The sequence below is a fragment of the Hydractinia symbiolongicarpus genome, chromosome 7 (assembly GCF_029227915.1).
Source record: "Hydractinia symbiolongicarpus strain clone_291-10 chromosome 7, HSymV2.1, whole genome shotgun sequence".
Taxonomy (NCBI): Eukaryota; Metazoa; Cnidaria; class Hydrozoa; order Anthoathecata; family Hydractiniidae; genus Hydractinia; species Hydractinia symbiolongicarpus.
This window is the reverse complement of record NC_079881.1, coordinates 15801691-15815342: the sequence shown is the minus strand read 5'-3', so window position 1 is coordinate 15815342 and position 13652 is coordinate 15801691. Positions and strand designations below refer to the sequence as shown.

Below are 13652 nucleotides of genomic sequence, written 5' to 3'. Positions count from 1 at the left end.
AGACAAGTAATGGTAGAATTTGTTTGATAATGTTTTGTTTAACAATGTCAGAAGAATCCTATAAGTACATTCTTGTGTTACTCCAGTTGTTGTGAAGAACATATAATTTTTAGCAGGTACCATTTTTTCCTAAACATCTATATACCTTTGAACTTAAAATTTATGTATTTTATGTATCTTTAGAATAAGATGTCAACAAAACTTATATTCACGCTTCTAGGTAGACATCAGTATAATATTACCTTATTATCTCAACGTGGATATTACATTTCCTTGCCATTAAAACAATACAATGAAAAATCTAGACAACCTGATACTGAGGAGCTTGACATTATCAATAAATCGAAATTACCTGAAGAAAAAGTTAAAAACGTGGTTAGCGAAGCAGAAGAGGTGGTAGTAAGAAAAGCTCCAGAAAGTTATTTCAGCTCTTCGATTTCTTACGACAAATTGGTGAACAAGTTTGTTAACTGTATGATGTATGATGGAAAAAAATCAGTGTCACAAAAACTTATGAATGACACTTTTGAGAAAATTAAAAAATTACAACTGGAGAGATATCACAAAACAAAAAATGCAGAACTAGAGCTCGATCCCCTGAAAATTTTTCATGTTGCAATGGAGAATGCAAAGCCAGTGTTGGGGACACAGACAATGAAAAAGAAAGGCAAAAACTTTCAAGTTCCATATCCGTTGCCTGAAAATAGACGCAGATTCCTTGCAATCAAATGGTTTCTCACCACTGCTCGTAACCGGCCTGGTAATAGTACCCCGATGAGTGAAAAACTTAGCAAAGAAATTCTTGATGCCTACAAAAACGAAGGGATAGTCGTTCAGAAAAAAACTGACTTTCATAAAAAAGCTGAACTGCATCGTGCCTTTGCTCATTATAGGTGGTGGTAGAGGAAAATAGAGAGAAATTACCTTAATAAAAGAAGTAATTTTCGTGCCACCTCTCCCAGGTATAAAGCCGAATTTCCACTAAGCATTCCAGAACGGGCTGAGCATAGCGGCTATTGTTCTTTCAGTCCCAAACCTGCTAAAAGCGGTCCGCTCAGCGCGGTTTCAAAAGTTGACTCTACTTCGACTTTTACTCGGGTTTTCAAAGCGCTATCCAATTAAAATGCTTCAAGGCCACATGATATAAACAATTTTCCTTTTAGTTTTCGTTCTCTATACAGCCGTCTTATCCAAAACCTTTTTGCATACTTCTTTGTTTGGTTTTCTTTTTCTTCATTCAGCAACAACAATAGTTTGAAAAGACTTTTTTTCTTAAACAGCAATAATTTTCTACGTTCATGTTTACATATTTTTGTCGTTTAAAAGTTTACGTGCTCTTTTTGCTGCTTTTGACAAGTGGAAATCAATAAATAACATTTGAAGCAGATTTATGAGCGGCTATTGTTTTAAACAATAGCCGCCTACGCTCAGCGCATTTTAGACCGCCTAGTGGAAAATCGCCTTAATAGGGTTAAGATCTTTACTGATGACAAGAAAATATATACTGGTTTTTGCAAATGTGAGCTTATATATGAGCATATATGTCAAAAATAATGTTTATAATTATATAACTAATATAATTAATCTCTGTGATTTTTAGTACGCAAGTTGTGTTGCAATAAGTTGGGTTTTTCTGCGAGTGGTCTTTTATTACAAAGCTGACTGTAGTCATTTGTATCAGTAAGACAATTATGTACCGGTTGTCTGTTTGTAAGTCAGATAAAAATCAAAGAATTTTCGTAGGTTTTTTGACAGGCGACTTCTTGTAGATTATTTCACTGGCTAACATCTAAATTTATCATTTTTATTGTTTCGCATGTTTATCAATTCGTGCAGAGATTGATTTACTTTCTTTTGTTATTCCTTTCTGTTGGTCGTACAATTAATTTTTGACGTATTCATACTTGCTTTTGCATATATACTAGACCGTAACCTGAAAGTCCCCAAAAGTACGACATTCTAAAGGTGTTTAATTTTATTTTTACTCATAAGGCCTTCATTAAAGCATAGTTCACTCTCAGAATCGCTACAGCACTGGATTCTTTTAGAAACTAAAGTTGCTTCTCTGCTGCTTCTATTGTGAGAAAACAGAACCTAATAACATCCTTTTTTACTCTACGAGAAGACAGAACCTTATAACATCCTTTTTTACTCTACTAGCTAATGTTTAGTACTGAAAAGCATCATTTTCTCTAATTCTTTGCTGGAACTTGTTGAATTTATGACAAAGTTGAAAAAAATTAAAACATTAGTCCTTTTTGTTCAATGCATTTTTGACACCTTTATTAACAGTCTAATATTATTTTTATGTCTGGTACTTTTAGCTTTGTCTTCAATTTTATCAAGTCATCAAAAATCCATCTGCTTTCTTTTTGCTTAGATTGAATAAAAAAATGTCAACCGAGGATTACTCACTGCTGAATAAAAAGTTAGATTCAACGAGTTCATTCTGGAAAAAGAAGTACACTTTGCTGTTAAAAAGGGCTGAAAATGTAGAAAAGGTAATTATTGTCATAGTTACTTATTATTTTAATTCTAATGTTTGTTTTTAAATGTTAACAGATAATTGTGATTCGAGCAATGTAAAATTCACTAAATTTGCTTATATTTTGTGTAAAAAATAAATAATCCGTAATTAATGTTGGCTTTGTATTATGTTTGAACCTGCCCACAGACATCTTCCTTAAAAAGAAACTTGCCCTTAAGAGGGTGTTAATCCGGTATAAATTTTTAATTATGTCATAAGAATAAAACAGGAAGATGTGTTACATAATAAAATACAGAAACAAGGAATACACAACAAAATTAAAAGCAACAAAAGAAAAAGATGCGAAAGCAACTAAACTATAAATATAAGACACAAGTAAACGTTAGAATGTCTTACCATTTATTGGTCCCTACACCACAGGGGAGGAGTACCTTTAAAATATCTTATAAATAAACATTAGTATATTATTGCAAAGGACAAGCTATTAAACAGTATTTTTCCTGCAAAACCGTTTGTATAGTTTATAAAACAAAAGAATGTTCAAGATAACATTGCCCGAACAAAAATGAGGGCTGGTGACGAGTTTTCTAACTGATGGATACTATTAATTAGCATAAAAGTTCGATATTATATTTACACGAAGTAAATATTATAAATTTATCAGCACCTTTTAATTTCATTCTGTTTGTTGTAAGGCTACTTAGAGCCTAGTAACTAGGTTCTCAGTAACCTATTACAAAATTAAATTGGTCTCCAACTTAAAGGGGCTACGGAATGGCTGTTGGTTTTCGACTTTAGTGACTTTCGAAAGTCGAACTGATGGCGGTGAAAAACGCATTTGCCGGATTTTTAATATGTGCGTGGGATATACGGAATGTGAGCATTTTGACCGGTTCGTAGCCCCTTTAACTTGTGAAGAGGTTATCGGCTACCTTAAAACACATCGTCTGACTCCAGAGTACTGGAAGCTAACTTGTTCCCTTTCATTTAAAGGACAAATAAATCAATTTATACGAATATTGCTTGCATCCGCACCGTCGGTTCTATAAAAATAGTTTTCATAGCTAAATTTCGTTACTATAATAAGGATCAACAATAAATTTATGTTATAAATTTCTAACCAAACACTGAAGCACGACCTGTAATTTTGGCCTTTAAGCTATATAAAATACTCACAAAAAGAAACTCGTGATAGCAACATCAAGTCTTGGTAGTCAGCAAACTTCAAAAACCTCTATACATTTTAACCTTTGTATCATTAAACATATACAACAATAAACTGCTGAATTTGAAAGAAGTATACGAAGAAAGAAACAGTAAGTTGAAAACGCTTTTTGTAATGCATTTATATGTTTTTACTAACTAAAAGAGAATACTACTATGGTATGACTCACTACCACAAAGACATATTGATTAGTCCAGACTTAGACGGGGCCGAAAACTGTAGTAGTAATCAACTGACGATCTCGAAACTTAGGTAGCATTATTATTATGCAATTCCAATTTTACTAAATGTAAACTAAAAAACTTACACACTGAATATCTGACTTTCGACTTTTTAAAAACCCGCACAAATGACAACTAAGTCAAATGTTCAATAGTCACCCTATGGACTATTCAATTAAACATTTAAAGTAAATTAGAACTTTCGTAAATTTTGTCGACGGTTTGTGAAGAAAGTATAGTACACCGAATTAAATAACAATCTTTCATTTCAACACTTGAAAATGCAAGAAGAAATTAAAAATTAATATTAAATCATAATTTTATTGAATTTTCAACACAGAATCGGGAATGCGAGAGGGAATAACACATTTGTTGCTATTTGTAAAAAAAATTGCAATATTGTAAATTATTTTCCATAACTATAAATATGTTCTAAATTTGCTGATTTCTAATCAACCTGTTGTTTTGTTCACTGCAGAAAAGCACTGAGATATGGACTGTGTACTATTTGACCAGTTTTTTTATTGTTTAGCAAAACCTGCGTATTATTAACAGACTTTATCAAGTGAAAAAAACGTACAAGCATTTGTCCAAGGGAAGAAGGTGACTTTTAACTTCTTAAGAACTAAAAATCTGTACTTGTAAATTGGTGAATGTCATTTTATGTACATGATAAGCGTATACAATTTATCATTAATTTAGTTCTGGGTCTATGTATTGGTAGTTGTGAAAGTTGAATGTTCCGATACTTATTTTAATGCATTTCAATGTAGTGTTGTGATTTCGCTGTCTGCTAACTGTAAGATAACAAATGTAACCGTTATAAAAAGCCATTACAGAAGTAGGCTTTTTGTAATCATTCAAAGGATTTGTGAACTTTTAAAATTTGATGCAATTTGCTTTTACCTAAAGGTTTTTTTATTGTTATTTTGCGGAAAAGTAGTTGTCACCTTTTACTGTTTATCATGCCAGGTTTTTGATGAAACGGTTGGATAAACATGGTGACGACTATCGTTCAGTAAAATTTTTCACTAACGTAAGTTGATTTTGTAAACAACCTTAACAAAACTTTGTCTCGTTGGTTTTAAGGATACATTATCAACAATCTAAATGGAGAGATTACGTTATGTATTAAGTTTTGCTTTTTTGAGGACACATCCTGTCGTTGCCATTGAGTTTGAAAGATTGAGTTGGGTTTATGTGTTTGTATCTTTTTTTATCAAGTTGATATTGACCCATTAAACAAAAGCAGAAACACAGAATGAAATGTGTTTGGCATGGACTCACTCTATTTGGTGTGAGCATAGACTTCACTTACTTGGTGTGGGCATGACTTCACTTATTTGGTGTGGGCATACACTTCACTTATTTGGTGTGGGCATACACTTCACTTATTTGGTGTGGGCATACACTTCACTTATTCGTTGTGGGCATAGACTTCACTGTATTTGTGTGGGCATACACTTCACTTATTTGGTGTAAGCATAGACTTTACTTACTTTGTGTGGGCATGACTTCACTTATTTGGTTTGGGCATACACTTCACTTATTTGTTGTGGGCATACACTTCACTTATTTGGTGTGGGCATACACTTCACTTATTTGGTGTGGGCATACACTTCACTTATTTGGTGTGGGCATACACTTCACTTATTTGGTGTGGGCATACACTTCACTTATTCGTTTTGGGCATAGACTTCACTGTATTTGTGTGGGCATACACTTCACTTATTTGGTGTAAGCATAGACTTTACTTACTTTGTGTGGGCATGACTTAACTTATTTGGTTTGGGCATACACTTCACTTATTTGTTGTGGGCATACACTTCACTTATTTGGTGTGGGCATACACTTCACTTATTTGGTGTGGGCATACACTTCACTTATTTGGTGTGGGCATACACTTCACTTATTTGGTGTGGGCATACACTTCACTTATTCGTTTTGGGCATAGACTTCACTGTATTTGTGTGGGCATACACCTCACTTATTTGGTGTAAGCATAGACTTTACTTACTTTGTGTGGGCATGACTTAACTTATTTGGTTTGGGCATACACTTCACTTATTTGTTGTGGGCATACACTTCACTTATTTGGTGTGGGCATACACTTCACTTATTTGGTGTGGGCATACACTTCACTTATTCGTTGTGGGCATAGACTTCACTGTATTTGTGTGGGCATACACTTCACTTATTTGGTGTAAGCATAGACTTTACTTACTTTGTGTGGGCATGACTTCACTTATTTGGTTTGGGCATACACTTCACTTATTTGTTGTGGGCATACACTTCACTTATTTGGTGTGGGCATACACTTCACTTATTTGGTGTGGGCATACACTTCACTTATTTGGTGTGGGCATACACTTCACTTATTTGGTGTGGGCATACACTTCACTTATTCGTTTTGGGCATAGACTTCACTGTATTTGTGTGGGCATACACTTCACTTATTTGGTGTAAGCATAGACTTTACTTACTTTGTGTGGGCATGACTTAACTTATTTGGTTTGGGCATACACTTCACTTATTTGTTGTGGGCATACACTTCACTTATTTGGTGTGGGCATACACTTCACTTATTTGGTGTGGGCATACACTTCACTTATTTGGTGTGGGCATACACTTCACTTATTTGGTGTGGGCATACACTTCACTTATTCGTTTTGGGCATAGACTTCACTGTATTTGTGTGGGCATACACCTCACTTATTTGGTGTAAGCATAGACTTTACTTACTTTGTGTGGGCATGACTTAACTTATTTGGTTTGGGCATACACTTCACTTATTTGTTGTGGGCATACACTTCACTTATTTGGTGTGGGCATACACTTCACTTATTTGGTGTGGGCATACACTTCACTTATTTGGTGTAGGCATACACTTCACTTATTTGGTGTGGGCATACACTTCACTTATTCGTTTTGGGCATAGACTTCACTGTATTTGTGTGGGCATACACTTTACTTATTTGGTGTGAGCATAGACTTCACTTACTTGGTGTGGGCATGACTTCACTTATTTGGTGTGGGCATACACTTCACTTATTTGGTGTGGGCATACACTTCACTTATTTGGTGTGGGCATACACTTCACTTATTCGTTTTGGGCATAGACTTCACTGTATTTGTGTGGGCATACACTTCACTTATTTGGTGTAAGCATAGACTTTACTTACTTTGTGTGGGCATGACTTAACTTATTTGGTTTGGGCATACACTTCACTTATTTGTTGTGGGCATACACTTCACTTATTTGGTGTGGGCATACACTTCACTTATTTGGTGTGGGCATACACCTCACTTATTTGGTGTGGGCATACACTTCACTTATTTGGTGTGGGCATACACTTCACTTATTCGTTTTGGGCATAGACTTCACTGTATTTGTGTGGGCATACACTTCACTTATTTGGTGTAAGCATAGACTTTACTTACTTTGTGTGGGCATGACTTAACTTATTTGGTTTGGGCATACACTTCACTTATTTGTTGTGGGCATACACTTCACTTATTTGGTGTGGGCATACACTTCACTTATTTGGTGTGGGCATACACTTCACTTATTTGGTGTGGGCATACACTTCACTTATTTGGTGTGGGCATACACTTCACTTATTCGTTTTGGGCATAGACTTTACTGTATTTGTGTGGGCATACACTTTACTTATTTGGTGTGAGCATAGACTTCACTTACTTGGTGTGGGCATGACTTCACTTATTTGGTGTGGGCATACACTTCACTTATTTGGTGTGGGCATACACTTCACTTATTTGGTGTGGGCATACACTTCACTTATTTGGTGTGGACATACACTTCACTTATTTGGTGTGGCATACAATTCACTTATTTGGTGTGGGCATCACTTCACTTATTTGGTGTCGATATACACTTCAATGTATTATTATTACTCTGGTACCGCTTTAAACGAGGTCCCTGCGAAGGAGGTCCTAGTGCATATAAATCTTCCATTAAAGCTACTAAAGTAAAACAAGCATAGCAATCACTCAACTAAACAACCGAAGATATCAATCCTATTCTCGTGCTGAGCGCTAAGCAGAAAGGACAGATTCACACTTTTATAGTCTCTGGCATGACTCTGCCGGGGTTTAGACCCAAGACCTCCCGCACTGTAGGCTAACGCTCTACCACAAATCTACCATTCGGTTTGGTGTGGGCATAGAGTTGACTGTATAAAGTGTGGGTATCGAGTTACTGTATTAGATGTGAACTATGATGTGTTAAATGGTATAGCTGCGCAAAAACTGTTCTCCTAAAAATACCACACTGCTAGACAACACATCCAACACAAGTTCAGTAAAAGGCCGTTGAATATATATTTTTTACAGTGCCTGTTTTTGCGCCTTTTTATGTGCCTTGTTGCCGCAAAGTTGTTAACTTTTGTTGCATGTACCATGTTTAGACTGAGACGTTAGTTGAAGGAACCAGTCAGTACAACAAGCCAGAATTAAATTCAAGGAAACCAACACAGGCAGCAATCAAACCAAAGAAAATAGAGAAATCTTGTTCTCCAGGAAAAACACAAAAAGATGGAGCCCCGAAGAAACCACTAAATGCGTTTTTAAGGTAAACAAAAACGTTTTGGGGGTGTATTTATATTTTTGTTGAATTCGCAGTGACCTGCTTTAATCAACAATGATGTGACGTTCAAATTTTTAAAAGTTTGACAGTGAGATAGGCTTACAAAATTTATCTTATTAAAAGTGGAAGTCAGTTTCTGTGGTTTTTCTGCATTCAGGAAGTCTAAACATGAGTAAGTAAGTAGTAAGTAACAGAAAGTTTTAACGTCCTTGGGGATTCCATTTTAATGACTGACTTTTTCTTCTCTCCGACTGTAACTATGTTACATTACCGCTAGAGATACGTATAGCATTGCTCTAACTTGCTTGTCTGCCACACAAGCCAATTAGCAGATGGCACCATCTTGGCTGACAAGTAGATTTAAAGTGCGCCAAAGTGGCGACGTGAACCTGAAACAATATGTTTACAAGTCGAATGCACCATCTCCGCCAAAAAACATAAAGACAATATTTTTCTTCAAGACTTCAAGACAAATATTTTTCCCATCATTTTTATGATATCTCACTTTTTTTTTCGCATACCTTCATAAGAACAGGAAGCTTTTGACATTTGTTTATCAATATTTCCAATTTTTTATTTTGTAATCTGCCTTCATCATGGTTAGTATTTATTGGTATAAAGGGTTAATTGGTATTGGTATGCCACATTCATAGCGTCTGTTGCATTTCGTCCTTATATGCGACTTTGTGCACACAAAATAAAAAAGCAACAAGATTGCGTTTCAACATTGGATTACTTCTTGTCGCCAAATGTCCTGGCTAAGAAACAAGATCTTTTTTTCATTTTTTTTTTAAATATTAAAAAAAGAGTCTTGTACAAAGCGTTCTTGTGAATGAAATCAGCGTCACATTGTTCCATAAACTCTGTTACTTTCTAATGCGTAGTAATCATGTTATAGTTTGCATTTTGTCAGTACTAGAAATGCTAATATCATTCTATTTTTAACATAACAAATGTAAGCTAACGTACAAAGCAGCGTATACGGGTTGTTTTTAGTTGTCATACTGTTTTGTATGTACAACCCATTTGCCATACTACTTTTAATGCTGCACAGAATTCATTCTCGTTAATATGCAGGGTGTGCTATGCAAAGACTTTTCAGAGAAGTATGGTTGTCATTCGAAATGCTGAAACAGGGCGCTCATTTGATTTGAAATAGGGCGCTTGAGTTTGGAACGAAGCGTTTTATTTCACTTGGAGCTTACAACCAAGCGTTTATTTGAGTTTGAGTTTACAACGAAGCGTTTATTCACTTTGAGTTTACAACGAAGCATTTATTTGAGTTTGAGTTTACAACGAAGCGTTTATTTGAGTTTGAGTTTACAATGAAGCGTTTATTTCACTTTGAGTTAACAACGAAGCGTTTATTTGAGTTTGAGTTTACAATGAAGCGTTTATTTGAGTTTGAGTTTACAATGAAGCGTTTATTTGAGATTACAATGAAGTGTTTATTTGATTTTATAACTTTCTTAAATTCTTAGAAGAAACGTTTGTAAATATTTCATTGTGTGTTTTTTTATTTATTCAGTGTAGTCTTTAATTTTGCTACAGGTTTTGTCAAGCGCAGCGAGATATTGTGATGCAAGAACATCCTGACATGTCTAACCAAGACCTTACTAAAACGCTCTCCAAGAATTGGAATATAATGAAAGAATCTGACAAAGAGGTATGTTAAAAAAATTGAAATTTGTACTGCAATTTTATATCAGGGCTTGTCAGCATGCCTAGGAAATGCATAATAACGTAATATTAGCTATTTCAGACATGGACAGTCTGCTAAATGCTCAAGCAAGCTGTACTAGAGAAAGCGGGGGATTAAAGAAAATTAAATGGAAAAAGGTGTTTTGCGTTTGATTACCAAAACAAACTAAACCAAGTCTAGTAGAACAACAACACAACAGCTTCATTCCCCACAAACTCTATTGTGTTACACCAGTTTAATTGTACAAAGCGTCATCATCATATGTAAGATGGAATAAATAAATGACTTACTCTGATGTTTTTCTTAGCAAGAAAGTAAAACAGAATTCGTACTATATATATACCTGAGGGTAAAGGAAAAACCCTAATGATGGAATGTAGCAGCACTTTAATCAGCGTATTGTCACCAACATGTTGCTAGGACATGTACAGCTGTACAAACAAATTTCCAGTGAATTTAAAGCTAAAAATAATTATCCCAGGAAATAAGTAAAATGTCGAAACTAACTTCTGTATTATACAACATATCGGATTTAGCACTACAGCAAAAAAACACATATAGATATGCAACCTTTTGATTGGTCACTGCCTATTCTGCAAAATGCGTTTGCTCAAATATTATTCAATTGATAAAATAATAAATAAAGGACAAACAAAATTTTTATCACTTAAACCGTAGTCGTAATCATGATTAAGTTTTTGTACCAACATAATTTAAGTTGAACATTCCGGTATTTTACAATTTCTTTGGACTGGTTAAAATATTTGGGCTTAAACTAGTTTTATCAATTCATATCTGACTTATTTCAATCAGAAAAATTGCTTTTAATGGTTTTTGTACTTGTATCTTAAAACAGATATGCTGTAAAATATGCCTTATCGGCGCATTTTTTTTCAATATTACTCGTCTAAACTCCAGCTGGTACGTGAAAGGGTGTTACAAAATTGTAAATCCTTCTTAAAAACGTCGTGTCCTTTATTTCTCCTACTTTTTGGTAGAAAAATTTAAAAGCTCATCCTGGATTTTATCATCAAACTCTACAGACATGTAAAAAAACCTCAATTCTCTTGAATTTTGTTGTCAAAAATATTTTAAAAATTAGTGGAAACCATGCACCATGTCTGACTTTTTCAACTATATTCTCACCTTTTTACAACTTTACAAAAAATGTATGCCATTGTTGGAATGAGGGTAGGAAGTAGTTTTTCAGAAGAATAAACTACTGGTATATTTCTAATTCTTCTGTCTAATTCTCCTTACTGCGCCCCAAACATTGTTTAGCTTGGGGAAAACGCCAAGAAAATTTTTTTCAGTCATATGCTAATTTTGCCAAATTTCTCTTAAAAGTCACAAAAAAAATTTGCATGTATTTAAAAAGCAAAAGTGTGGAAATGACTTTATTCCCTTTTCTATCATTAACAACATTGGCCACTTATCTGTCACAGCGCAAAGTCGCAGAAGTCAGAAAAATTTCTAATTTCAGATAACGCGAAAGTGTTTCTTTCCCGCATGACCTTTTTTAAAATTATTTAGGTGTATTACAATATGTTCGACGAAGATAGAATACGATACGACAGAGAGATGGAGTTTTACAAAATGGAACAAGAAAAGAAGGAGACGGAGGAGAGTACAAATCATGTAGATGTTCCTCCGTCCTTATCTATTTTAGCTGAAAAGTCACAAGTTGTACAGAAGGATATGAACCGCGAAAAAGAACAAATGGATGTGCATTAAATAAGGAGTTTCACTTTAATGTTTCACAACCATAGAATTCTCGTTCAACTAGTGGCACCGTTCAGCGATTTAACAAAATAGCACGTCGTTGGTCCGTATGCTAAAAATAGATTAACTCACAAAAAAAATAACATTTGGGAAATATAAATTTGAAAGGACTGCAAATGAAAATATTTATCTGTTTAAATCTTATCTGTTTAGCATTTTTGTTTAGTAATCTACGTTGCATTCTGGTTATGTCACGTGATGTCTCGTACCACATTAATTCATTTATCCAGTAGAATAAAGAGACCTCCCGTGTAGTTCGTAGCGTCACCATTGCAAAAAATTCAAAAAAGTCATCGCTTATTTTCATCGACCACCATACCCACCTATGGCTTTTACCTAGCAACATTAAATGAACGGAAGAAGTCGTATCGTAACGTGAAAGTTCATCGCCTTTAAAAAAATGGAACCTTGAAAAACCTTTAAAGTCCTGAAATAGCCTATAAAATCTTAAATATGCATCGTCCCTCACACAAAAAAAGGATATTAACATTTCTAATAGAGAAAAATTGGGTACGGGCATAATAGGGGCAAAGTAAAGAGTAAAGCTTTTCAAAAACCTTTTTACAGTCTCTTGCTTTTTTTTGCTATTTTCGTGTTGCCTGTTTGCTTGAATTCTGGCAAAATCATCGCAGAAACCAGCAAAGAAATGAAAAGGATAATTTCTAACCACTTAAGGACACCTTACTACATAACATTTTTGCAGGTACTATTTTACGCGAGTTTAGGAATTTTTAGCCTAATCGCGAAATTATATACGCTAGGAATACTCGACTAACACACGCAAAGATATTGGCGAAAATAATAGACAACAAATGTGTCTTTGTACTATATTTAACCCGTGTGTAGAACAAATCGTTGTAAGCGAATCTAGTGCATAAACTACACGCGTAGCGTTTGCAATAAAAATTAAAACGTGGATGTAAACTTGGACGGAAGCTAATACATAAAAGTATGCTCACATTGCAAATCAAATACTTAAATGAAATCTCACATGTGGCTTGTCATGCTTGTTGGATACACAAGAAAGCCATATTTGTCTGTTATTAGTGAGGAGTCAAAATCAAAATGTTTTATCACATTATTTAAAACTGGTTGGACTGATTTTCTGTTGTTCAGGGGCGGATCCAACATTTTTAACATGTCAGTCACATTTTTTGCGAAGGAAAAAAAAGCGCAGCAATTTGCTGCGCCCAAAACAGCTGTGGGTCATGGGGGCGCTGTAAGGCATGGCGGGGCCGGGGCGCAGCCCGGAAACTTTCGCTATTTTCAGCCTCTACGCATTAAAAACGGCCTAAATAATGTCCAAATTATTAGCTTTGTTAGAAACGTTTCTTGCTTTAAAGTTTTAAATGGACACGAAAATAACAAATCATCTTTTAAAGGCTTTCAAAAAAGTGTATGAAAATTAAAAACAACAGTTTAAATTCAAATATTTTAAGACTGTTTCGCCCAATATCAGGGCTCGTCAGCATGTCTAGGAAATGGCTAATAACGTAATGTTAGCTATTCCAGACATGGACAGTATGCTATATGCTAAAGTAGGCTTAACTAGAGGAAGCTGAATTGTTTTAACTAGAATTACAAAAATGGTTGGCCTTAAAATTATCATCACATCCTTCATTAACACC

At 34.7% G+C, this 13652-nt stretch overlaps 2 protein-coding genes across 2 annotated transcripts; both read left to right on the top strand.

The window, feature by feature from the left end:
• Positions 1-35: 35 nt before the first annotated feature.
• Positions 36-1897, top strand: LOC130648692 (ribosomal protein S7, mitochondrial-like). Its single transcript, XM_057454751.1, has one exon. It carries the CDS (start codon positions 190-192, stop codon positions 901-903), a length of 714 nt encoding a protein of 237 aa, XP_057310734.1. The 5' UTR covers positions 36-189; the 3' UTR covers positions 904-1897.
• Positions 1898-2359: 462 nt separating this feature from the next.
• On the top strand, positions 2360-12213 carry LOC130648691 (uncharacterized). Its single transcript, XM_057454750.1, has 6 exons — positions 2360-2501; positions 4467-4537; positions 4907-4970; positions 8362-8525; positions 10092-10206; positions 11776-12213. The coding sequence occupies exons 1-6, from the start codon at positions 2394-2396 to the stop codon at positions 11974-11976; spliced, it is 723 nt and encodes a 240-aa protein (XP_057310733.1). The 5' UTR covers positions 2360-2393; the 3' UTR covers positions 11977-12213.
• The last annotated feature ends 1439 nt before the right edge of the window (positions 12214-13652 follow it).